General features: G+C 52.5%; 1 protein-coding gene across 3 annotated transcripts in view; it reads right to left on the bottom strand.

Moving 5' to 3' along the window:
• Positions 1-1,289: 1,289 nt before the first annotated feature.
• The window catches only part of SPECC1 (sperm antigen with calponin homology and coiled-coil domains 1), a 184,632-nt gene continuing 158,901 nt past the window's right edge, over positions 1,290-27,020 (bottom strand). For 2 of the 3 annotated variants that reach the window (XM_059668459.1, XM_059668461.1), the window contains 4 exons: positions 15,918-16,034; positions 11,486-11,545; positions 4,081-4,809; positions 1,290-4,014 (listed from right to left, as the gene is read on the bottom strand). In XM_059668459.1, coding sequence (XP_059524442.1) covers positions 4,720-4,809; positions 11,486-11,545; positions 15,918-16,034 — 267 coding nt within the window. In that variant the 3' untranslated portion in view covers positions 1,290-4,014; positions 4,081-4,719. The remainder of the gene's footprint in view (positions 4,015-4,080; positions 4,810-11,485; positions 11,546-15,917; positions 16,035-27,020) is intronic. The other variant, XM_059668460.1, reaches the window with a different exon arrangement.

Genomic DNA, 27,020 nt, shown 5'->3' with positions numbered 1-27,020 from the left:
GATTAAGCAAAATGATGCACCCAGCAATGATTATACAGGAGGCCGAGGCATCATCAGCAAGCAAAACGCGGCCTGCCTGCAGGGGGCCAGTGCAGTGAGCCCAGAACCACTGAGGCCGCCACACACTAAGGGGGGCGCCGGGGCCCTGGCCTGGGACCGCTAGGCCTCCGGGCACATAGAGCCCCCATCCACAGAGGATGCCACCTGCATCGGCACTGCTGGGAATTTCTTGCCGGATGCCCGGTTCAGCATGAGCCAGACAATGCATCCGACACGAATCCGGGACGTGCTTTGTTCAGGGGGTCCGGGCCTCCCTGATGCGCCCCAAACAGTGGGGAACTACTGAGGGGTCACTTTTCAGGTGCAGACACTGGCCATCAGCAAACGCCTGTGTGCGTGTGCGTGTGCGCAGCAGGACATGGTTGCAGGTAATCAGATGTTGAACCAACAAAACCTGTGCCGTCCTGGTGCGTCCGGAGCCCGGGGGCGCGGGAAGCTCTCCTCAGAGGCCCCACAGAGCGGATGCAGGGCTCCCCAGGAAAGGCCCCTGACAGCGGGGCTTCCAGGGAAGCAGGGGAGTGGATTCTAGAAGGGGCAGCTTCCTTTCTCCTCTGCTGTGGCACAGCCTCCGAGTGACACCTGAACAGCACATATACCTGGCCAATGAGCACGCACAACTGACTGGTGCCAACCTTCCCCCCCCCCCCACAACCATCCTCTGAGCACTGCCTCTGTGTCTCGGATACTCCCCTCCCGTGTGTGCTCCCCCAGGACCTCTGTGAGTGGGGCATTGGGGGCTGCTCTCCACCCATCTGCACACCTCGGCCGGAGGATGCTCTTCCCTGGGAGAGGGCTGTGAGGGGGAGGAGGCTGGAGCCGGGGGGCCCCAGTCCTTTCTGGTAATGTCTAGTGACGCCAGCTCAGGGCAGCTGCGTGGGGAATCACCGCCCAACAAGGACTAAGGCAGTGATGGCGAACCTGACACGCGTGTCAGAGGTGACACGCGAACTCATTTTTTTGGTTGATTTTTCTTTGTTAAATGGCATTTAAATATATAAAATAAATATCAAAAATATAAGTCTTTGTTTTACTATGGTTGCAAATATCAAAAATTTCTATATGGGACACGGCACCAGAGTTAAGTTAGGGTTTTTCAAAATGCTGACACGCCGAGCTCAAAAGGTTCGCCATCACTGGCCTAAGGACACGGAGATGCTCGTTTGAAAACAGTCTGAATGTGCACTTGGTAGCTGGAGAAAATATTAGCCAATGTCACTGGGAAAAATTCATAATCAGACAGAAACAAAATATATTTATTAGAAATATTAGTCATATATCATACACTTTCAGTTAATCGTGCACCCAGCTCTGCTGGCCTGGCCTGCCCTGAGGACGCTCGGACCACCTGGTGAGCTTGTGCAGCAACAAAGCCACAGGTGTGTCCGCTGCATCCAACTCCCGTCGTTAACTCAGTGAGCACTCAGGGCCTCAGCAACTCTAACCGGGTCAGGGAGGCGACCTCCAGCGAACTCGGGCTTCTGGGATATTAAAAACACACTCACTAGTGAAAAGGCAGCCAGGTCACACTTCTACTGCATGTCCTGGCAGTCGTCTCAAATGGCTCCGCTCTGGGAGGGGAAGAACTGGGGCTGCATTTGGCAGAGGGGTTTTCACAGGCCCGAACCCTCCATCGCCGCACCCCCCTCAGCGGGGAAGAGGCCGGCTGAGAACCCTTGCGACGCCAGGCGGCTAAGCGCCGTGGGAAGTGCACTTTGTGTAACACCTGCGCACCAACAAAAGCTGTGAACAACAACAGATGGAGAAGGAATGCCGAGGCTGCGCCCCTTTCTACAGTGAGGGGGGCCCGGGTGGGGGAGTGTGCGTGTGCGGTTCCCCAGGACGCTACCCCGGGCGGCAAGGCTCGGCAGTGCCGGAGACCAACCACAGTTCAAGGCACGACACCACCCTGGTGCAGAGACCAGACTTCTATGTCTTTTAAAAACCCCGCCTGCTCTTATGGGTCTTGCATATCGCACGTGCTTTTTATATAAAAATAATACTTAAAAATAGGGTCTGCAGAACCACCAAGTACTTTTAAACGACTGAGCAGTGGCTGAAGGAAGATGGGAGAAACATGGCTGTTGTAGCCTCTGAAAACCTCAGGACAGGAAACGAAATGACACAACTCGCTGATGCCGCCTCGCTTTCTATTTATCTATTTCCCACATTCCCCTTGTGCTCTGAGCTCTCCAACTAAAAACACACTTAAAAACCCTGTTCTGTGGCTCAGCCCCGGCTGGGACAGCTTCTCCCCAGACCCTGCAGTGCGGCCAGCCTGGCCCCCAGCGCCAGACCTGCTCAGCCACTGTGCTGTCCGACAGGACACACGCGCCCCTCCACGCGTGCCCACCAGCAACAAAATGGTGGTAAAGGAACTTCCTTGAATTATAAAAATAAGTTGGCACATGGTCTTCCTTCTGTATGACATTCCCCCTCTTTCTAACCTGCAGGGAGCGGGACCGGCATGGAAGGAGGGGAAAGGGCACCCCCCCCCCCACTCTGCCCAGAGCCTGTGCTGAATCACCACGGAAGTCACTGCACCAGGCGCTGACGGTGCTGACCCCCCTCCCATCCCAAGGCCTCAGGGTCTCTCCTGCACTAAGCCTCGAGGTGATGAGCCAGCAGCAGCTCACCCGCCCGGGCTCCGCCCCCACAGCGGTGGTGAGCAGGCAGAAGCAGTGGGAGAGGCAAGTGTCCCGCTTTCACTTGCTCATTCAAGGAGGAGGGGACTTATTCGGACGGCACCTCCGCCTCCACTGGACAGCAAGGGCCAGATGTGAAAGCAGCAGCAGCACCTGCCAGGCCCCATGTGGCCACGAAGCCGCTCTCTCTGGCTCAGGGATTCAGACAACATGCTGGCCCCACACTTGATGGGCAGGCCAGGCGCTCCCCAGCGCCCCGGAACCTCCACAGCGCGGAGGGCGGGCGGGCCTGCCGGGTGGCCTGGAGGGAGGGCGAACTCGCCTCTCCCAGGACAGAGCTGGGCCTGGAGCCTCCGGCCTGGCTGGGACAGCGCCCACCATGAGATTGACGTAAGCAGGGAGAGCGCTGCTGTAACACCCAGTGACCTGTGACAATGACCCTTGTCTGGGGGCACTAACACAGCTATGGGCACCTTCATTAGCAAGTGAAGGGCACTGATGAATTCACCCCGATTTACTTATGTGCACCGCACCCCACTTGCCATGCAATGTGCCTTTATTTGCCGCCAGGAACACCGAAGAACCACCGGTGGCTACCTGCTCAGCGTAACTCCCAGGCGAATGGGGCCGCTCGAGGGGGCTCTGCTGTCACGTGGAGTGAGCCCAGAAGAGCAGAGAAACTGCGTTTCCGCCTCTGCCCACCCTTGCTGCCAGGCGAACACGAAGCCCAGCCGAAGTACTAAATGCTAAACAAGCCTAAAGTTGAAATGTTTAAATTTGCTGTCTGCCCAGTATCCCAAGAAATACACCCGTAGGCTGTTTCAGTGCACAAATACCCCCAACCCCAGCAGACACAGGGATTTCACACGGGTGGCTTCCTGTCGGTCAATTCTGCACATGGGACAAGCATGTGTGGGCGAGAATGGGAGTGGAGCAAATGGGAGGACAGATGGAGGAGGTGAAGTCACTGCAGCTTCCCTTCGGTATGAGCACAGGCAGCTGCGAGTGACCCAGTCCCAGCACCGCCGCCCAGAGAGCCAGGCTCCCACCTGCACCGCCGCCCGGGAGAGCCAGGCTCCCACCTGCACCGCCGCCCGGGAGAGCCAGGCTCCCACCTGCACAGCCGCCCGGGAGAGCCAGGCTCCCACCTGCACCGCCGCCCGGGAGAGCCAGGCTCCCACCTGCACCGCCGCCCGGAGAGCCAGGCTCCCACCTGCACCGCCGCCCGGGAGAGCCAGGCTCCCACCTGCACCGCCGCCCGGGAGAGCCAGGCTCCCACCTGCACCGCCGCCCGGGAGAGCCAGGCTCCCACCTGCACAGCCGCCTGGGAGAGCCAGGCTCCCACCTGCACAGCCGCCCGGGAGAGCCAGGCTCCCACCTGCACCGCCGCCCGGGAGAGCCAGAGCCCACCTGGAGGCCCCCACAGGGACAGTGAAGCGAACTACCCAGGGGCTCCTTCTCATTCTCCCATGCCCGTCTTCCATCCACACAGCATGTGCAGGACAGTGGTCTCAAACTGTGACCAAGGCCTAGCTGTGCCGCTGATACCTAGACCATAGCGTACCCCAGACGGCAGGGTTCACGTGTTCCAGGCTGCAAATGCTTATCTTTTGTTGGCTGTTTTTGGAGGGAGTGGGTGGGTAGAAGGGCAAGGTTTTTTAAAGGCCAAAGCCGAGACGCTGGTAACGAGGGGACTGGCAGGAAGTGCCGGTTGTCCCTGTCAATCTCAGGGCGGCTCCAGGGGAGGCCACACAGCTGCACATGCCACCCTGGGGTCTCCTGGGTCTGGAAGGAGGGAGGCCCTGGGAGAGCAAAGCTTCCCCAACTCACACCCCAATGCATCTCAGTTCAAGGTGGGTGCGCGGTGGAGCCAGCTCTGTCTCATTTGTCAGCTGGGCCCCTGGATGGAACCTTCCTTTGAAACCCAGCGGCCAGGCCGTGGCCGTGAGAGCAGGGCCTGTGGAGTGACCGGGGCTTCCAGGACGATGGCAGGTGGCGGCTGGCGGGCCCCGCAGGCTTAGGTCTCGAAGTACTTGTAGATCTGGGCGACGTACTGCATGACGCTCTGCCAGTCCGGCCGGTCTGTGTGCAGCATCTCGCTGAGCTCCTGCGGGAGGAAGGGAGAGGTCACGGACGCCACGCACCCTCCCCACAAAGCAGCTCGGACCCAGGCCAGGGCTGCGCTGTGAGAACCCCCCACGCGGGGAGGCGCAGGAGCAGGCAGCACCAAGGCAGTGGGAAACGTGATCGGGAAAAGAAAAGCTTTTTCTTCTTACTCCTTCCCTTTTAAAAACATGGGACATGACCTCCACCCTGCTCACCTGTTAACAACATGGCAGCTTTAAAAAAAGTGTGAAAAGAGGAAGTCACCCTGATTCCGTTATCCTAAGGGTCTCCCCTTCTCTGGGTTCCCTGTGATGCCACACCTGCTTCCCACACTGACCTCCCACACTGCCACTGCCACTGCCGAGGGAACTGCTGACCACTTCCCAGCGCCCGGCCGCCTCCCAGTGCCCGGCCGCCTCCCAGGACCAGGCCACCTCCCAGCACCCGGCCGCCTCCCAGCGCCCGGCCGCCTCCCAGGACCCGGCCACCTCCCAGCGCCAGGCCGCCTCCCAGTGCCCGGCCGCCTCCCAGGACCAGGCCACCTCCCAGCGCCCGGCCACCTCCCAGGACCAGGCCACCTCCCAGGACCCGGCCACCTCCCAGTGCCCGGCCACCTCCCAGGACCCGGCCGCCTCCCAGCACCCGGCCGCCTCCCAGCGCCCGGCCACCTACCAGGACCCGGCCACCTCCCAGCGCCCGGCCACCTCCCAGGACCCGGCCACCTCCCAGCGTCAGGCCGCCTCCCAGTGCCCGGCCGCCTCCCAGGACCCGGCCACCTCCCAGGACCCGGCCGCCTCCCAGGACCAGGCCACCTCCCAGTGCCCGGCCACCTCCCAGGACCCGGCCACCTCCCAGCGCCCGGCCGCCTCCCAGGACCAGGCCACCTCCCAGTGCCCGGCCACCTCCCAGGACCCGGCCACCTCCCAGCGCCCGGCCACCTACCAGGACCCGGCCACCTCCCAGGACCCGGCCACCTCCCAGCGCCTGGCCGCCTCCCAGGACCCGGCCATCTCCTAGAGCCCAGCTATCTCCCAGCGCCCGGCTACCTTCCAGCGCCCAGCCACCTCCCAGTACTCGAGGGGCAGCTGTGTTCACGTCACATCACACACTCTGCAATAAGCATCTTTGGGTGGTTTTGTTTCCTTCTGTTGAATTAGTGCCTTAGGATGCATTCCAAGAATGGGATTGCCTCTAAATCTTCCAACCAATTTAAAATGCAAGCATTTGTTTTACCAGAATCCTGTTACCATGCAATGCTTTTTGGTTACCCCTCTGCCCCAACTTAGTCAGCAACAAGCAGGTGGAGACCAGAGGCCAGAAAGTGCCAGGCAACAGGGCTGGAAGTTGCCTGAAATCCGTGCCATTCACTGTGCTTGACAATTCACTTGGGGCTAAACTTGGATTCTCTCGTGGCCACAGGAAAATGGGGTAAGGGCCCGAAGTAAAGGCAGAAACAAGCCCAGCAGAGCGTAAGGCTGGGTTCTGCACGGCCTGGAGCCCAGCATTCCTGGCTCAACATCTAAATACAGTTCATTGATTCTGCTCCCTGATGACACTAAGAAATGATCAGCATATCACTGGTCGTGAAAGGGGTGGAGAAGGAGTAAGTGGAAGATTCTACACACATACACCTAGAAAAATTGAAAGAGAAAGTTTTCACAGAATATAAGGACAAAAAGTCTCCTGCCTAAACTACTTAAGGAAGAAATAAAACCAATTCTACACAATCTCTTCCGGAAACAGAAGAGGACGGAACACTCCCTAATGCATTCTGCGAAGCCAGCATTACCCTAGTACCAAAACCAGACAAAGACTTTACCACAAAACTACAGATCAACTTCCCACATTAATGCAGACACAAAAATCCTCAATAAAAGAAATATGAGCAGATTGAATCATGGTCAGTCGAGGCTGGTTCAGCATCCAGGAGTCAATTAGCATGATTCATATCAACAGGCTAAATAAGGAAAGCACATGCTCCTATCAATAGATGCGGAAAAGCATTACACAGACTTTAATAACCATTAATGAAAAAGCTCTAAAATCTCTAGAAATAGAAGGGAATTTACTTTACATGATACAGAACAGACACCAAAAGCCACAAGTGGACGTCATACTTAGTGGAGAGGAACGGAAAGCTTTCCTCTAAGGTCAGGAGAAGGGACAGGCAGGCGGTCCTCTCCCTCTCCTACTCGACCCTGTGTTGACCGTTCCTGCCGGTGCCACGCGGCCGGAGAGACCCTGAAGGCACACAGGCTGGCAAGGAAGAACCGAATGCCTTCACTTGCTGACGCATGACTGTCCATGGGCAGCCCGGCCCCGGTGGGCACGCGCTCGGCCCTTCGCAGCCCCAGCAGCGATGCCGCAGACCCTGCCTCACCCGTGTCACGCGATGGGCTGAAACTCCTCCGTGTTACACCGGCCGAAGGGGAATGCTTGCTAACTTTTGGGGAACAGAGTGGTGCTTTCACTTTTAAAAAATCTCATCCTTACTCATACGCTACACCCAGAAACCTGAATTTAGCTGAATGTACACATATAAGTGAGTACTTTTCTGCCTAATTTAACAGCAGAACTTGATCAAAAGCTTGGGATGGGTATTGCTGTCCATTCTGATGGGATGCATTTTAAAAGTGTCAGGAGTAATTATATTATTTTCCAATCCACATCAAAATAGTGAATAAAAAATTAATAACATAGGAAGTTTCTATTCTGTTGATGACAGGAACTGGTGAAATTGCTCACAAACATCCCTAAATGCTTCTGAGATTAATCATGCTGTCAGCAGCTCCCCACAGGCCTTGGAAAATGGAATTTCTGATTCTGACAATTAGGCCAACGCAAGGTCTCCTTCGCTGCCCAGCTCTCACCAACGTCTGATGTACATTAGATGAAAATTAGGAAAAAATGCTAAAGTAAAAAGAAGCAACTATTAACTGTAATACAACAAAGATGTATTCTTGTACATAATATAACTTCTAACAAGTTCTCATTGCATTTTTGACTCCTGATGTAAGTTACTGTTACTTGTTAGTGCTTCAGAGGGAAGAGAAATCAGGCTCCGGGGCCGGGGGAGGGGAGTGGGGAAGGAGGAGCTTCCTCCTCACTTTCAGTTCTCTGCACTTGGATGCACACACTAGGGATTCTGTTTCTTAACGGGTTAGTAGAATGTGGGCTTTGGTTTGGGGTATGTGTGTATGACGATATTTTAAACAATGAATTCAACGTTTTTAGTGGTCCAAATTCTACTTACTTCTAAGTTTTGGAGAAAGATTTACATTTAATATTTGAAACATATTTCCATTTCTTCAGAAAACTGTCCATTCTGTTTCAGACATGTTGGCAAACAGCATTCATGGGACTCAGGGTTCTCCGGCAGCTGTCCTTTCCCGTTCCCCTGGCTCAGGTTCCCCGCCCGAGGGCTGCGCGCGGCCTCACTGTATTTCAGCTTATATTTTCCTGGTCCCAATGAGACTGGACATCGTCTAAAATGGTCACTGGCCGTTTGTGAGTTGGCTATTCTAGCCTTTGACAATTTTCTACTAGATTTTTTATTTTTGTTTTTCTAAATCCTCACCTAAGGATGTTTTCCCATTGATTTCTTTCCCCGCCCCCCCTCCCCCCCCACATTGATTTCTTAAAGAAGGTAGAACAGAGAGGGGAAAACAGAGAGAAACGTCGATGTGAGAGAAACACATTGATTGGTTGCCTCCTGCAAGCACCCTGACCAGGGCCCGGGCCAGGGAGGATCCTGCAACTGAGGTACGTGCCCTTGACCAGAATCGAACCCAGAGCCCTTCCGTCCGTAGGCTGACGCTCTATCCACTGAGCCAAACCGGCTAAAGGTACTAGATTGTTTTTTAAATTATTGGTTAGTAGAAATCATTTGTAGATTACCTCCCTTTACTATGCTGTTTCTGCAGTTTAGTTATTATTCGCCTGAATGAATATTTTTTTTATTTATCCTGTTGAGATTCATTAAGAATCTGTAGTCTCCATCATTCTGGGAAAATTTCAGGCACCACTTCTCTTCTTCTGGAGTCCCTACCTGACTTGGGACGAAGTCACTGTCCGACTTTACCTCCCATGTCTCTTAGCTCTTAGGTGATTCCCATCCTCTTTTGCCCTTGCAGGCTTCCCACTAAAGAAAATATTATCTGCTCACGTTGTCAATTCCCTGGTGGCTGGAGTGACGATGTGAGAGAGGAATGCCAATGAGCTGGAGGGACTCGGATTTCCTGGTCAGAGGGGAATGTGCGAGGCTTTGCTCTACCCGTCCCTCCTTCCTGCCCGCAGATGGGAGTGATGTCTGGAGCCTGGCATCCACATTCAACCACACAGCCAGTAGCAAGTCGGGGAGGAAAAGCCAACATGAGAGGTGGAGAAGAGAGAGAAGCAGCACTCGGGCCCTTGATTTCAACACTGAGCGGTGCCTGACACTACTGGGTTTCTTACTTTAAAACAAAACATCTTCATGGTATTTGCAACTGCTAGATGGGTTTTCCATTTCTTTTTTTGTTTGTTTTTCTGTTAATCCTCACCTGAGGATATTTTATTTTCCATTGATTTTTAGAGAGTGGAAGGAAGGGAGGGAGAGAGAGACAAAGAGAGAAACATAGATCGATTGTCTCCTTCACACACCCCAACTCGGGCCAGGATCGGGCCTGCAACCCAAGTACATGTCCTTGACCCGGAATTGACCTCGGACCCTTTGGTCTACAGGCCAACTCTTGAACCACTGAGAAAAACTGGCCAAGGTGGGTTTTCCACTTCTTGAAGTTGAATACATACTAACTCATATAACCCCTTTATAATATTTTCCATTTAAAAAATTGATATTGAGAGAGAGAGAGAGAGAGAGAGAGAGACAGAGAGAGAGAGACAGAGAGAGAGAGGTATGTGAGAATCATGGATCAGTTGTCTCCCACACCTGCCCCAAACAGGGATCAAACCTGCAACCTAGGTATGTGCCCTGACTGGGAAACAAACCCACCACAACTGAGCCGCCCAGCCAGGGCTATTTTTCATTTTTTATATCCTCACCCAAGGATATTTTTCCCATTAATTTTTTTAGAAGGGGGGGAGAGAAACATCGATGTGAGAGAGACACATCTGTTGGTTGTCTTCCCCATGCACCCCAACTGGGGTCAGGGATTGAGCCTGCAACAAAGGTATGTGCCCTTGACCGGGAATCAAAGCTGTGACTCTTCAGTGCACAGACCAATGCTCCAACCACTGAGCCAAACTGGCCAGGACTATTTTCCATTTTTTCAAAGTTTCTGTTTTATGTTCTGGGTAATTTCTTTACATCTATTTTCTAGTTCAGTAGTTCTCTCTTCTTCCATAGCTAATCAATTAGTTTTTCAAGCCAACTGGTATTGCTAATTCCAAATTTTCATTTCTAGAAGTTTTATTTGATTATTTCCCCAAATCTTTTTTTTTTTTTAAATATATTTTATTGATTTTTTACAGAGAGGAAGGGAGAGAGATAGAGAGTTAGAAACATCGATGAGAGAGAAACATCGATCAGCTGCCTCCTGCACATCTCCTACTGGGGATGTGCCCGCAACCCAGGTACATGCCCTTGACCGGAATCGAACCTGGGACCCTTCAGTCCGCAAGCCGACGCTCTATCCACTGAGCCAAACCGGCTTTGGCTCCCCAAATCTTTTAAAAAAATAATAACATGCTCCTTCCTTATGATTTGTATTCCTTTGATCTCTTTAACATGTTTAAACATAGTCTTCTGTAGCCTCTTTCTGTTTTATTACCTTAGGTTCTAGTAGACGAACCTCTTGTTTCTTGTGTCTGCTGACAAGCTCAAATAGATCAATTTTTTGAGTGTTTTTAAAGTTTGTCTTGCTAGCATATTTCCAGCAACCATTGTACTACTAGCCAAGGAGCTTCCTGAACTAGAGATAGTGTAAACTAGCGGCTTCTTGCACACAGGAATTACCATTTTGTATTCTAAACCTCATCTGGCTGTTTCCTTTTCATACAGGAGGTTTCCCCCCCGTTTTTTTGGCCACAAAAAATCTGATGGGAAGAACAAACTTCCTTATCGCACCTCCCTGGTGGGCAGGTGGAGTTTTCCACCCGCTCTCACTAAGAAGCGCAGCACTCTGTGAGCCTTGGTTCTGTGCAGGGCTCGGTGCGTCAGCTCTGCTCATGGGAGCTCAGAGCCTCACCTGTCCCTGTGTGGGTGTGAAATAATACCCATAGGCACTCACTGCTCCAGGCCCTCTACCACTACCCTAGCCCCAGCCCTGGGGCTGTCAGTGTCAGCCGTGCCTCATGGCTTTGATTTTTACTACAGCTCATGCATTGAAAGGTCGCTGGTTCAATTCCCAGTCAGGGCACATGCCTGGGTTGCCGGTTCAGTCCCCAGTCAGGCACGCACGTACGGGAGGCAACCAATTGATGTTTCTCTTTCTCGCTCTCTTCCTCTTTCTCTAAAAAACCAATACAAACATATTTACAAAAGGACTTAAAAAAGCCTCTCTAAATCATACGTGGTCTGACAAACTGGATAATTTTGTATTTGAGATCATGAGAGATCAATTTCCAATCTTCAACAAATGTATTTCTATGTTCTGTAAGAAACTGTTAGTGACGACAAAGTTCTTCCTCACATAATTAGCCTGAAATATAACAAGGATACAAAATAGGATACTTACCAGGCTGGGCTTAATGCCTACACTTTCAGCTGCTTCAAATGCCAACAAGAGATTCCTTTTCTAAGGTGAAAAGACAGAGAGACTGGAATTATCAACTAAAAACATACAGCTTTTGCTAAGACCACCACTGACATTCCCATATAAGAAACCTATTAAGTCACTTAAAAATTTAAGCCAAATATACAAACAATGGTCTCAGTATAAGGAAAAAAATTGTCAGGTTACAAATGTCACTAAAAATGACATTACTGACTCCTGACTATCAGATACATTTTTATTAATTCTGTTATTTTTTACTTTGTCTAGATACAGGGCTTATACTTCTGCTGTGTGTCAACAGCTATTTGCTGAATCATGGTGCTATATTAAACTATCAAAGTCATGTGTCCACACAGTTACATATAACCAAGTGGGAAAGCTGCTCTTCCCCCGTCCTGGGTCCTGGGGAGAGCCTTTCTGATGCCGGTCCCTGGTTCTTCGGAGACACCCTCACACACTGTTCCTTGATTTCTAAAATAACACCTCCTCCCGGAATAAGTGAGGACTCAGGTGTCATGCACCTCTCCCTTTTCTTCCTTATAGCCACATGGCTACTTTTCATTCTTTTATGAGTTATGTTTGTGACTTTAAATTATACTCTTATATCTCCATTTCTTATTCCATCAATTATGGACAGCACTTCCGCACTCCACTGTATACAATGAGGAAGTTCCTTCATCTTGTCAGGTTTTACTTTTTAAATTATTGAAACTGGTAACACTCAGTTCCTTTTTTATAACCACATTTAAGTCTTCTCTCCTCTCTTAATAGGATAATTCTGAAAACCAGAAACAAACAGCACTGACAAAGTAGTGCACCCCAACTGCACTTCCTTCTCGACAGTTCGTCATGATGCCGTGTCACTAACGCATTTCCCACAAAGGATTCTCCTGTGACCCAGCCCGTCACCATCCCGCGAATCTTCAGGCTGGAGTCGTTCAGAACCCCATGCCATTTCCGCACAATCCCTGGCAGGGCGTACTCTGGCTTCCTTCTGAAGAAGGGGGTGGGACAGGCACCTTTTCTGGAAACATTCACGTAGGAACAGTTCCCTCTGTACCCTCACACTTGGTCAATAACGAGGGTGAAAATAATTTTCCTGGAATTTTAAAGGTCCTGCTCCATAATAATTTTCCCCTAATTTGTTGCTTCTTTGTGAGATTCTTTCTGGTTGTTCTTGATGCTTCTTCATCTGGACGCATTTAAGAATCACTGGGTCATGCGTCCTCCCCTCCATAATTTATCTGAAAGTCATTAGGATTACATTTAATGACCTTAGTAAAGTAAGTGTAATTGGGAGGCAAGTGTTTCTGTACATATTCATGCTTTATGTTCCAGTAGACTTTGCAATTCTACCCATTTAGACTTTGTACATGTTCCGTGCCCACGGCCTGCACCCGCTGCCCTGCCCGCACATCTGGTGCCTGGAGAGTGAGGCTCCAGCGCTGGGTGCGAGGCCCAGGGAGCCCGTTCCTCCCCCGCGGCCGGGGGTTTGCCAAGCTGGTCATCTGCGGTCAGCAGGCCCAAGCGCCAGCGCTCTTCCTCCAAACGAAGGGCAGTGAATGGGCATGAACTGGGCGCCTGCCACATTTCCGCACACACTCCGAGCTGTGGAGAGAGGAGCGGCCAGTGGGCTCTTGGCTCGCTCTAACTCCGCCCGGACTGCGGCTGCGTTCTCCTGTTCGGGCGCTAACGAGGCCTTGGTCCTTACTTCTAAATTCCTTTTGGTTAGTTTTGGGGAGGAGAGGTTTTGTAAGCCAAATTTAGGCTACCACTAATGCAAACTGCTTTCTAAAATGTTACAGCAACTTCCAATTTCAGCAAAAATGTATGTGCCCACTTCCCCACACCCTCACCTGTACAGAACATTATGATTTTCAAAAGTCCCTGCCACTGTGACAGGCTAAAAAGAATATTTCATTGTTTTAACTTGCATTCTTCAATCACTAATAAGTCTAAGGAACAGGTGTTTCTAAGCCTGAGGTTTTATACGGGGTCTCCCAAGGCCCCTCCGCTGGGTTCTGATGGACCTGCTGGTGTTTTCTGAGCAGAGAGCAATGAGGAAGAAGTGGTTAATGGGAAGCGCCGTCTCAGAACACCAGGAACTGTGCAGTGTGGCACGGAGCATTAGGGAGAGGGGTGACCACATGTCACCCTAATTCTCTCCATCAGAGCACTGCCCCGGGCACTGCGGGAGGCCCTCAGGAGAGACCACTGCTGGGGGCACAGAGTATGCCCAGGCAGAAGTGGTGCCCACAAAGGCAGTGCAGGGAGCACTGGGCCTGCGCCCATGGAGGCAGCGCAGGGAGCACTGAGCCTGAGCCCACAGAGGCCAGTGCAGGGCGAGAAGAAAGCGCCGCTTCATCAGTCCTATCCGGGGGACAAGAGCAGGCCTGGAACCTTCCTGTTCTAGGATAGTGCACTCACCTGAAATGATGGGAGAAAGAGTCCCACGTCCAGAATTTCTCCTCTCCTTACTATTTCATCTCAGACATAAACACACTTCATTCTATCACCTGAGTGTTCAACGTAAGTGGGGGTTTCGTCTGCTGACCGACAATATGCGTTTGATTGAAAAAGGCCACACCTTCCACGGCCTACAGCTCTCACCCTGTGACTGTGGACCTCTTCAGTGTGTGGAAGAGGCCCTCCCTAGTTTTATGAGAAATTCCTTCTCATGCACATCGTCTGGCTTGACTGTCCGTCGGGGAGGACCAGCTCGCGTTCTGACTTTCCGGGCTATCAATGGCTGCACCACACAATTCCTAGGTTTGCCTTTGGTCGGGCTTTACAGCACAGGCCTCTCTTGATGCCCTTTCTGACATGTTGCTACGCCAACCCCCATCTAGGCAGCTACACTTCACTCATCTGAATGCCGCAGGAGGCTCAGCTGGCATAGTGCATTGGATGAGCAGCAACCTATGAACCAGGACGTCACAGTTAGATTCCCGGTCAGGGCACATGCCCGGGTTGTGGGCTCAATCCCTAGTGGGGTGGTGGCAGGAGGCAGCCCATCAATGATTCTCTCTCATCATTGATGTTTCTCTCTCTCTCTCTCTCTCTCTCTCTCTCTCTCTCTCTCTCCCTCTCCCTCCCTCCCTCCCTCCCTTCCTCTCCCTTCCTCTCTGAAATCAATACAAATATATTTTTAAAATGTCAGAGGGGTTCATTTCATTCAAATTACCTTGCTCCCTTGGAAACCCAGCTTCAAATCTGCCTCCTTTAGGAAAAGCGTCCCTGGCCGCCCTTCCCCCCAGCCGGATCCAAGAGGCTCACCAGACTCAGGGCACACTGTGGGCTGGATTTGCTTGTGTTTACACATCGTTTTGAAAACATTTATGAGTAACTTTAATACGTTTACGGCAAGCTGGCCGTAAGCAGTCCTCAAGCATGCTCACCGCAGCAGGCAGTGGGCAAGTGACCCCACCGGAGTGCAGCTGCGCGGGGCAGGCAGGAGGCAGGAAGCTGCCTTCCTCTGGGAGTGGGGGGTCACCAGGGAACAGCTGAGGCCTGGGAGGCGAATGCTGCTCTGACAGGAGGCTGGGAGCCACAGGCCCCACAAGGGCTCCAGCTGCCTGGAGCGACGCCTCCACCTCCGCACACCGGACAGCAGCGCGGACTCCGGGAGAGGAGGCTGTGCCGGGACCCTGCAGCCGAGCCCCACCCCACCCGACCCGCAGGGCGCTGGGGAGACCACACAACCCAGCGCCAGCACCACCTGTAGCACACACTCAGGCTCCTCATTTCCCCACAGTCCTCACCGACTGGGGGCAAAGAGCCTGGGGGTGCGGCCTGCCTGGGACGAGCACCCACCCTCAGGAAGGCGCCGGTGGGTACAGTGTGGGTAAGTGCCTAGGCCCACACTCACACCCTCTTAGCGAGGTCTCCCGATCACTTTGGGGTGTGTTACGCCCATTGTTTACTCAGTTATCTTTGTGATGTCACACGGCAAAGGCAGAGCCTGAAAAATGAGGGGCAGGAGGGGGATGGCGCCAAGGTCGCTGTTGGACGGGGCTTCGCTGTGAGGGCTGCGACCGCCCTGCCTCGTGGTCCCCTCCCTGAGCCCTGCAGACGCCCTTGCTCACCCCTCCTACCCTGCAGGCTCCTGATCTGCCCTCCTGCTACTGACAGACGCTGGGCTTTAGAATCAGAAATGTTACCTGGTCCTCGTCCACAGCCCCTAAGCCCTTGTGACCTCTTATATTGGAGCCATAGGGGTGCCTAGAGCATGTTATCGTGTGTGTTTCGTCTCGGTTCCACGGCTTCAGAGCGAGGAAGGCGGAAGGGTCTGAGAGCACGCGCGGAGGGGTCCCACGCGCCCACGGCCGGTATCGCAATCCTGGTTTCCACTCCACCCCAGCGTGTTCCAGAGACACACGGGCGATGGGCTTACCTTCTCCTGACTGCTCAGCTCCTGGTACGGGATGTGGGCAGGCAGGTAGGTGTGGAGGAGCGCGCAGAAGGCCAGGCCGTCGCTCCAGCTGCTGCTGAAGTTGGTGATGTCGATGTGCTGTGGGGAAAGCAGCGTTACTGTCTAAGTGCACCACAGAACCTGAACGCGACCGGGCCAGGGCGGCAGCTGTCGCTGGGCTTGCTGTGGGCAAGACAAGACACGACGCAAATCTGCCGGGAGTGCCTTTAACTTTGGTACCAGAACAGCACGCTGCGGCCCAAATCTGCTCACAGGACAGCAGGAGGAAAGGCTGTGAGCTCACACACTCGGGACTTCTGTCTGCCCTGGCGGACGGAGGCCGACCACCTGCCTAGCTGCATGTCCCAGCGTTGCCAGGGACGTTGCCAGGGACAGGCAGCCCCATTATCAATGGCTGGACCAGGACCAGCCCCTCAGGGCCGGCCTGGCCGCTCCTCCACCACACTCTCTCCTGCAGCGGGCGGCTTCCAGCAGGACACACGCCAGTGCTCGGCCTCCCCCGCTAGCACACCACGCACGGGACCCTGGGGCTCATGGGGCAAGGAGCTCCCTGCAGGACAGGCAGGAGCCCCGGGAATAATGACAAACCCAAGGCCAGCTCCATACGGCAGTCCTCGGGGGTGACGGGTCCCATGGTCCCCCGGCGTTCTGGGAGCCGGGTGCGCCTCCACCTCTAAATCCTCACCCCGGTCACCACTGCTGCTTTCTCCCGACTCTGCTGATCCTAACAGCATCTCTTCCCGGCTCACAAAGCTCGTCCCAAACGGAACGTCAGGTTCCCAGGCCCACGACCTCTTTCCCGCGCAGGCTGAGGTGTCTGGCTGCGTAAATGCAGGATGCAGCCTGCGCCAGGGCCGGGGAGGGGCGCCCCGTCCCGCTGCTCCAAGCACTTCTGCTCCGACCACAGGACTCGGGGACTGGGGGCTCCTTCCTGCCCTCTCCCCGCAGCCGCTGGGGAGGCAGCGGGCTCTGCCTCCTCAGAACTGCGGGGAGGTAGGCAGCCACACCAGCCACCGAGAGGGGAGGCGGTGACAACCAGTTTTCTGGAGTGGACCCTGGCTACTTCTCCCCCCAGCTCGAGCCCAATGCAAGCTTCCCGCCCCCAGTCCGCACTGCCCGTGGTCTGCAGAGGCAGTGGCACTAGAGGGGCAGGTGTGAGGGGAGCAGGCCAGGAGGCCAATCTCATGGGAGACGTACGGAATTCTCAGTGTGTGTAAGGACGGAAACGTGGCCCAGTGGCCCAGAGGCTGAGCATTGACCTACGAATCAGGAGGTCACGGTTCGATTCCGGGTCAGGGCACATGGTCGGTTGCAGGCTCAATCCCCAGTGTGGGGCAGTGCAGGAGGCCGCCAATCACTGATTCTCTCTCATCACTGATGTTTCTATCTCTCTCTCCCTCTCCCTTCCTCTCTCTAAAATACACACACACACACACACACACACACAGTAGGTCCTCGGGTTTTGTCGGAGATCTGTTCCTACGGCATGACATAACGTCATTTTCACCGTAGGTCAGAAGCCACCTACATAAGCACCTACATCACTCACATGGAGCACATACACAGCAGTAATGAAATGAAACAGTAAAAAAACAGTAAAAAAAATTTAAAAGAAAGATAACAATTCCTGACCTTTACTTGTGGTAAATAAATAATAACATAAAGCACATATGTACATATGTCAAATGACAAACTTTTTTTTAATAAATAAATGGGAGATAGCGACGTAACCACGAAACGACATATCTCAAGTCCAACGCATTCCTGAGGACTGTCTGTGTATCTCTCTCTCTATATGTGTATATATATATATATATCTAAAAGGTTAATATGCAAAGTGTTCCTTCGGGAGTTTGACCAGGAGACAGGAAGTTCAATAGCTCACTATGACATGCACTGACCAACAGGGGGTAGCGTGGGACATGGTGGGTGACCAGTGGTGGCAGTGGGGCACTGAAGGAGCAAGGGAAGGAGGAGGCGGGGAGGCAGGGTAATTTGATCGGCCCTGATCGCTGGCCAGGCCTAGGGAACCTACCTGTGCATGAATTTTGTGCACCGAGCCTCTAGTATATCTATTTACTTATATAAAAACCCTGGGTGTAACATCACGACCTGAGGCGCGACCAACAGGAAGGAAGTCAGTCCTGCAGGGGTTATCTTGGAAACGGCTGCACCCTCCCCCAAGCTGTTTCTTGGAGCTGTTTCCGGTAAGGGCGAGGTTTGAGGCAGGAACCTGCCCTCGGAGCATGGAGGCATATCTTTATAAAGTGTGCTGTGCCAGCACAGCCAAGGGTGAACCTGAGTGGGGGCGGCTGAAAGGCTTAGAAAAGACAGACAAGGGAATGAAAGCTGGGTCTCAGTGGGACGCTGCTTCTCTGAGAGACAGTGACCACGCCTACAGCCGTGTCTTTATTTTATAGCAGATGCCACTAGGCAAAGTAAGGAAGTGACCAAGATGTTTACAACATTCTCCTGGGTTTCGATCCTACTCAACTACATGCACCTGAACTCTATCAAGCCTACATTACTCAGGCACGTGGGGCCATGTGTTTGGACCATAGGTTCAAGCTTACAACTATAGCTGTTGGCTATAATTGTGCTGGGAGGGCCCTGCTCTCCAAGCTGGGACTTGCCCGTGGCAATGAGAGAACTGTGCCCTCTCATCAGTCCAAGGCTTGAAGCTGTCCAAAACATTGTAGCGGCGCTCCACAATAAAGTTTTAATACATTATATTAGAGGTTGTGGTGGTACTGTTTTACCCACAGCGTCAACAGGAATTGCTGCAATTTACTTCTTGGTGGAAGAACCTTTCATTCCTAATATAAATGACCAATTCCATTAAATGAAAGTTCAATTTCTAGACTCGATATAAACAGTGAATTGCTAAAACTACTAAAAAGGCCCAACTTCTCATTATTGATGAATGCATCATGGCATCCAGTCATGCTATAAACGCCATAGACAGATTACTAAGATAAATTATGAATCTGAATGTTGTATTTGGTGGGAAAGTTCTCCTTCTTAGAGGGGGTTTTCGACAATGTCTCAGTATTGTACCGCATGCTATGCGATCGGCCATAGTACAAACGAGTTTAAAGTACTGTAATGTATGGGGATGTTTCAGAAAGTTGTCTCTTAAAACAAATATGAGATCAGAGGATTCTGCTTATAGTGGATGGTTAATAAAACTTGGAGATAGTAAACTTGATAGCAGTTTTCATTTAGGAATGGATATTATTGAAATCCCCTGTGAAATGATTTATAATGGATCTATTATTGAAGCCACCTTTGGAAATAGTATATCTATAGATAATACTAAAAATATATCTAAACATGCAATTCTTTGTCCAAAAAAATGAGCATGTTCAAAAATTAAATTAAGACATTTTGGTTATACTCGATGGAGATTTTCACACATATTTGAGTGATGATTCCATTGATTCAACAGATGATGCTGAAAAGAAAAATTTTGCCATTGAATTTCTTAATAGTATTACTTCTTTGGGAATGCTGTGTCATAAATTAAAATTGAAAGTGGTGCAATCATCATGCTATTGAGAAATCTTAATAGTAAATGGGGTCTTTGTAATGGTACCAGATTTATTATCAAAAGATTACAACCTAACATTATCAAAGCTGAAGTATTAACAGGATCTGCAGAGGGAGAAGTTGTTTTGATTCCAAGAATTGATTCATCCCCATCTGACACTGGCCTCCCATTTAAATTAATTCGATGACAGTTTCCTGTGATGCCAGCATTTGCAATGACTATTCATAAATCACAAGGACAAACTCTAGACAGAGTAGGAATATTCCTACCTGAACCCGTTTTCGCACATGGTCAGTTATATGTTGCTTTCTCTTGAGTTTGAAGAGCATGTGACGTTACAGTTAAAGTTCTAAATACTTCATCACAAGGGAAATTAGTCAAGTACTCTGAAAGTGTTTTCACTCTTAATGTGGTGTACAGGGAGATATTAGATTAAATTGAATCACTTTATCAGTCATTGTTTGCATCACTGTTGTTTTTATATCATATTTTTGTTGTTTTTATATCATGTTTTTGTTGTTTTCATATCATGTTTTGTCATTTTTATATAATGCCTCTGTTGCTGTTATATCCTTTTGTTAGTTTATTTATTAATAAATTTATATATTATTTTCATATACATTTTACTAATTTCCTTTCATCTCTCACACTTCTATTATACAGAAAGGGCAAAGAGCAATATTAAAACATTTCTGCTAATTAATTCCCCTTTAATGTACACCAGGCTACTAATCCTCTCTAATAATAGAGAAACATGGTAATTAGCCATACCTCCACTACCCTTCCCATTGGCTAATCAGGGTGATATGCAAATTAACTGCCAACCAAGATGGCGGCTGGCAGCCAGGCAGCTTGAAGCGAACAGGAGGCTTGCTTGCTTCAGTGACAGAGGAAACCAACGTTCCCCGCCTGCCGCTGCCGGCCTCTGAGCTTGGAGTTTAAGAAACATTGTTACAAATATAAAAGCTAAACAAAACCCCAGAAACCTGTTTTCAGCGAGCCGGGCTTAAGCCAGCAGGACCGCAACATTGTTTCAATTATAGAACAAATGCAGATCCCTGCTTTCAGCCAGCCGGGATCTCAGAGCTGGAGTGAGCAGGACCACAACACTGTTACACTTATAGAACCCAAACAAACTAGATACCTGCTAGCAGCCGTAGCCTCAGAGCTGGAGCTGAGCCTCAGAGCTAAAGCTGGCCCAGAATAAAAAAGAAAAAAGAAAAAAAGGACAGGTTGGGAGCTTCAGTCACCCGCCAGCCTGAAAACGGCCCTCAGCCCTCACCCAGACTGGCCAGGCACCCAGGTGGGGACCCCCACCCTGAAGGGGTGTGACCAGCTGCAAACAGCCATGATCCCCTCATCCAGGCTGGCCAGGCACCCCAGTGGGGACCCCCACCCTGAAGGGGGTATGATCAGCTGCAAACAGCCATCATCCTCTCATCCAGGCTGGCCAGGAATCCCAGTGGGGACCCCCACCCTGATCCAGGACACCCTTCAGGGCAAACCAGCTGGCCCCCACCCGTGCACCAGGCCTCTATCCTATATAGTAAAAGGGTAATATGCCTCCCAGCACTGGGATCAGTGGATTAGCGAGGCCTCCCGGCATCAGGATCAGCATGACAGGGGGCAGCGACCAAACCCCCTGACCGCCCTGCGGCTCTGTGTGTGACAGGGTAGAGCCATAACCTCCCCATCGGCCCTGCCCTGAGTGTGAGAGTGGCAGCGCCCCAATCCCCTGATCGGCCCTGCTCTGTGGGTGATAGAGGGCGGTGCCCCAACCCCCTGGTCGGCCCCGCTCTGTGCGTGACAGGGAGGAGCTCCCCAACCCCCTGATGGGCCCTGTTCTGTGCGTGACAGGGGGGAGCACCCCAAACCCCTGATCGGCCCTGCTCTGTGTGTGACAAGGGGTGGCACTGCAACCTCCCTATCGACCCTGCCTTGAGTGTGACAGGGGGAGGTGCCCCAACCCCTCAATCGGCCCTACCCTGAGCGAGACTGAGGGTGGCATCGCAACCTCCTGATCCACCCAGCTCTGTGCATGACGGGGGCGGTGCCCCAACTCCCCAATCGGCCCTGCTCTGAGCCCGACCAGGGGCTGCACCTAGGGATTGGGCCCGCCCTCTGCCACCCGGGAGCAGGCCTATGCCAGCAGGTCGTTATCTCCTGAGGGGTCCCAGACTGCGAGAGGGCACAGGCCGGGCTGAGGGACTCCTCTCCCCCCCAAGTGCACAAATTTTTGTGCACCGGGCCTCTAGTATCTACATTAATAAAAGAGAAACATGGTAATTAGTGTCACTCCGCTACCCTTCCCATTGGCTAATCCCCCTGTCACTCACAGAGTAGGGCCGAGATATGCAAATTAACTGGCAGCCAAGATGGCGGCTGGCAGCCAGGCAGCTGATGCGAACAGGGAGGCTTGCTTGCTTCAGTGATGGAGAACTCCAAGTTCCCCACCTGACTTGCTGGCCTCTCAGCTGCAACTCTAAGCAACTATGTTGTGAATAAAGAAGCTAAAGAAACCCCAGAAACCTGCTTTACTCAGCGGAGCTTCAGCCAGCCGGACCGCAACATTGTATCAAAAACATACGGTAAACAAAGGCCAGAAACCTGTTTTCAGCAGCTGAGGCCTCAGAGCTAAAGCTGGCCCAGAATAAAAAAAGAAAAGAAAAAAAGGAGCGGTTGGGAGCTTCAGTCACCCGCCAGCCTGAAAACAGCCCTAAGCCCCTCAGCCAGACTGGCCAGGCACCCCAGTGGGGACCCCCACGCTGATCCAGGACACCCTTCAGGGCAAACCAGCCAGCCCCACCCATGCACCAGGCCTCTATTCTATATAGTAAAAGGGTAATATGCCTCCCAGCACTGGGATCAGCGGAGCTGAGAGGCCTCCCGGCACCGGGATCAGCGTGACAGGGGGCAGCGCCCAAACCCCCTGATCGCCCTGCATCTCTGTGTGTGACAGGGGGCGGCGCAACCTCCCAATCTGCCCTGCTCTGTGCATGACAGGGGAAGGCGCCCCAACTCCCCAATCGGCCCTGCTCTGAGCCCGACCAGGGGCTGCACCTAGGGATTGGGCCTGCCCTCTGCCACCCGGGAGCAGGCATAAGCCAGCAGGTCGTTATCTCCCGAGAGGTCCCAGACTGCAAGAGGGCACAGGCCGGTCTGAGGGACTCCCCCTTCACCCGAGTGCACAAATTTTTGTGCACCGGGCCTCTAGTATATATTATAAAAGCCTAAGTGACCGTTTGGTAGCTATGACACACACTGACCACCAGGGGGCAGACGCTCAACACACAGGCATGGAAACATGGAACAGACTGATAAATCTCAGAGAGAAGGGGGGAATGGGGGAGGGTGGGAAGAAATTAACCAAAGATCTTATATGCATACTAGGGGCCCGGTGCACGGATTGCGGGGACTGGGCCGAAACCAGCAGTCCGATATCCCCCAAGGGGTCCCGGATTGCAAGAGGGCGCAGGCCAAACCGAGGGATCCCACCGGTGCACAAATCCATGCACTGGGCCTCTAGTGTACATAATAAAAGCCTAAGTGACCATTATAGTGGAACAACCAGAATGACCGGTTACTATGATGAGCACTGACCACCAGGGGGCAGATGCTCAATGCAGAGCTGCCCTTGGTGGTCAATGGACTCCCATAGGGGGAGCGTCACTCAGCTAGAAGCCAGGCTCAAGGCTGACGAGCGCAGCTACGGTGGCAGGAGCCTCTCCCGCCTTCGCTAAGGATCAGTGAGCTGAGTGGTAAGGAGCAGCAAGCTGAGCAGTAAGGAGCAGACAGGCGGTAAGGAGCGAGGGCTCCCAGACTGCGAGAGGGCGCTTGCCGGGCTGAGGGACCTCCCAGTGCACAAATTTTGTGCACCGGGCCTCTAGAGTGTGTGTGTGTGTGTGTGTGTGTGTGTGTGTGTGTGTGTGTGTGTGTGTATATATATATATATATATATATATATATATATATATATGATGGAAATGTGTAATAAACATATGGTTTAATATGTTTCTTCTCAGGTTTCCTGAGGGTTTTGGAAGCAAATGGCCTATAGTCTTTTTTTTTTTTTTTTTTTTTTTTTTTTTTAAATTTTTTTAATATATATTTTATTGATTTTTTACAGAGAGGAAGGGAGAGAGATAGAGAGCTAGAAACATCGATGAGAGAGAAACATCGATCAGCTGCCTCCTGCACACCTCCCACTAGAGATGTGCCCGCAACCAAGGTACATGCCCTTGACCGGAATCGAACCTGGGACCCTTCAGTCTGCAGGCCGACGCTCCATCCACTGAGCCAAACCGGTTACGGCTGGCCTATAGTCTTGTTTGAGCTTTTCATCTGGAATTTCCCATGTCAGCTTAAGCTTCCTGGCCCTGAATGGCGAGGCAAGTCCAAGGCCTCATTTCACAGGAAAGAAGTTGTGGCCAGAGGAGGTGGCTGCCCAGTGCACATGGCTCTCCACGCGGTCTCCTCCACCAAACCTCCCTGCTTCCAGCTGGAACCAGGAGGGCCGCGCCCGGACGCCCAGAGCCGCATTTTCAGAAACATGCCTGCCTCCGGCTGCGCTCAGCTGCACTCAGCCGGGAGGCTCCAGCAGAAGCGCCGCACACCACAGCGCTGGCGCTCGAGCGGTGAGAGGTGCTGAGCTCTGTGCTCCGTGGAGTCTGAGTGCCTGGGGGGCCGGCTCCCTGTTCAGAGTGAATGGCATGGCTGGACCCTGGTAAGCTGGTCACTGGAGTTGGGGGCTTCAAAAGTCTTCCTGGGTCCAACAGCTCCCTGAGGCCTGGATGCTGCTTTAAAAGCAGGAAACACTTGGATTTAAGTTTCCAAAGAGTTTTGTCTGTTACAAAAAGCAGAGGAACAGGTGGGGGCTACAACCTACCCCTCCCCTCAGAGTCCAGCATTGAAACAGGTGTGTGGGCATCAGGCCCGGGGGTGCGAGGAGCAGGGCCAGGCGGCTGCAGGAAGTCAGCGTCACAGCTCTCCAAGGCCGAACCCCTTCCTTCCTTTCTTTCCCCACAGAGATGCTCTGAGACCCGTTCCCACACCCGTCCAGCCTACGGTGCTGTGGCCGGGGGAGGCAAGCCAGGCGTTATTCCTGGTGACACCTGTTTGTGGCTATTGCTCATGGCAGAGGCCGAGGCACCTGCATAACACCGACAGCAGCCCCTGAGAAGTGTGGGCACGGTGCTGCTGTTTCCAACAGAAGCCCCACTCCATTTCTATTTACTTTAAAAAATACGTATTTTTATTGATTTCAGAGAGGAAGGGAGAGGAGAGATAGAAACATCAATGATGAGAGAGAATATTGATCGGCTGCTTCCTGCACACCCCATACTGGGCATCAAGCCCGCAACCAGGCATGTGCCCTGACCGGTAATCGAACCATGACCTCCTGGTTCATAGGTCGACACTCAACCACTGGGCAATGCCAGCCAGGTGGAAAGGCCCCATTTTAAACAGAAAGCCAAATGCTCCATGGTCAAGATGAAGTCCCTTCAACGGTGCTGGTGAAAGCAGAGACATGGCTGAGCGTCCGTGACGTGCCTGTCCTGCCCCTCCTGCAACTTTAGGCCCACCACTCACTGTGGGCCCTGCCTGTCCCTGCCTCTCCTCCAACCTTAGGCCCACCACTCACAGTGGGCCCTGCCTGTCCCTGCCCCTCCTCCAATCTCCAACCTCAGGACCCCACTCACTGTGGGCCCTGCCTGTCCCTGCCCCTCCTCCAACCTTAGGGCCACCACTCACAGTGGGCCCTGCCTGTCCCTGCCCCTCCTCCAACCTCCAACCTCAGGACCCCACTCTCTGTGGGCCGTGCCTGCCTGTGGATGAGGAAGCTGAAGCTCTATGGCTGGTGTGAGTCGGGATGGAACCCAGTCCTGTCAAACTGCAAAGCACATGTCCTGTTTGCTGTGCCTTTTTCTTCTCTCTCTCTGCCTCCCCCTTGTCTTCATTCCTTCACAATTTATACTAGAAGCTTCTAATGCCTGATAAACATGGAAACACTTTACATACACACCTCCTGTACCATGCATGCTACGAAACACCATTTTTCTTTTTCTTTTTTAAAAAAAAACATATTTTATTGATTTTTTACAGAGAGGAAGGGAGAGGGATAGAGAGTTAGAAACATCGATGAGAGAGAAACATCTATCAGCTGCCTCCTGCACACTCCCTACTGAGTATGTGCCCACAACCAAGGTACATGCCCTTGACTGGAATCGAACCTGGGACCTTTGAGTCCGCAGGCAGACACTCTATCCACTGAGCCAAACCGGTTAGAACTCTTTTTTTTTTTTATTGTTGACATTATCACAGATGACCCCACCCCCTCATTTTTCTTTATCTGCACAATTTTCAGAAGCATTCTGAGAGGCCAAATGGACCCGAGGAGTACCCAGTATTTTAGTTAACTGCCATTTAAGAACAGCTTTTGTCCTATAAGTATAATAGTTTGAAATTATTCACTAGGATATAAAATTGGGTGAGATCAAAGCCAGGGTTGAAAATCAACCAAAATGACTTCCAGCCTCAGGAGCCCACAGCCCCGCTCCTGCGGGGACACGGCGCACCGTGCCCAGCCCCACGGCCCGCAGCAAGGCCGGCAGAGCCGCCCACGGGAGAGACCGGGCCTGTTCCTCCAAGAAAGGAACACCAGACGCACTCAGGTCGTGAGCCAGCCCCGGCCAGGAAAGGCCCCTCCTACATTCGCCACGGGAGGCCTGCGGACTGCTCCCACGCTGGCAGAGGGAGGGCAGCCATGACTGTGATACTCCATTCATTCCAGGAACGTTATACCATTGAATGGGGACTCTCCCCTCCTACTTCTGGGGGCAACGGGAGATACCTGCAATACCACCAACAATGACACCAACATGCCAACCAACCCACCACCTCTCCCTCTCACTTCTGAGCGCAGCAACCCCATCGCGAGTTTCCTGAAGCAGAGAGATTTGAAAATCTCTAAAATTCTAGCTGGACACAAGCGTTCAATAATCCCCAAGTCAACACAGCTGCCTGGACAATGCAAATGTGTGTGCGCCTGCGGCGCCTCAAACGCGGTGGGTGGTGAAGGCCAGCCTGCAGGGCACCGCACTGTTCGGCGCTCGTGGAGGGCACGCTGGGGAGCGCCAAGGCTCGCTGTGGTGAATGAGCAGCGAGCGGGCGCGGCAGCACAGTTCTGTAAGGCTCAGGGAAGAGAGGAGATGATTCATGCTTTACCAGATCTTTCTCTCCCTGCACATCATCTGAACTACTGGTCACTGTGGACCTGTCTTGCCATGACCTGAGCGGTATTCTGGACTCTCATCCGCACACCCAGGGGTGCAGGGAGAGCCGCACTGAGCAAGGAGAAGGGGCAGCAAGGACCAAGGGCGCTGGCGTCCTGGGCTGGCGTTTCCCAGGGGCCCTGTGGACGGGCCATGCGGACAGTCCAGGGACGTGCGGCAGCCAGAGCAGCCCACCAGCTCTGGGCGACTAGTCTCCCTGCACTGAACCCATCCAGGGGGGTG

Source organism: Myotis daubentonii, chromosome 16, assembly GCF_963259705.1.
Source record: "Myotis daubentonii chromosome 16, mMyoDau2.1, whole genome shotgun sequence".
NCBI classification, from domain to species: domain Eukaryota; kingdom Metazoa; phylum Chordata; class Mammalia; order Chiroptera; family Vespertilionidae; genus Myotis; species Myotis daubentonii.
This window is presented reverse-complemented; position numbering and strand designations above follow the sequence as displayed.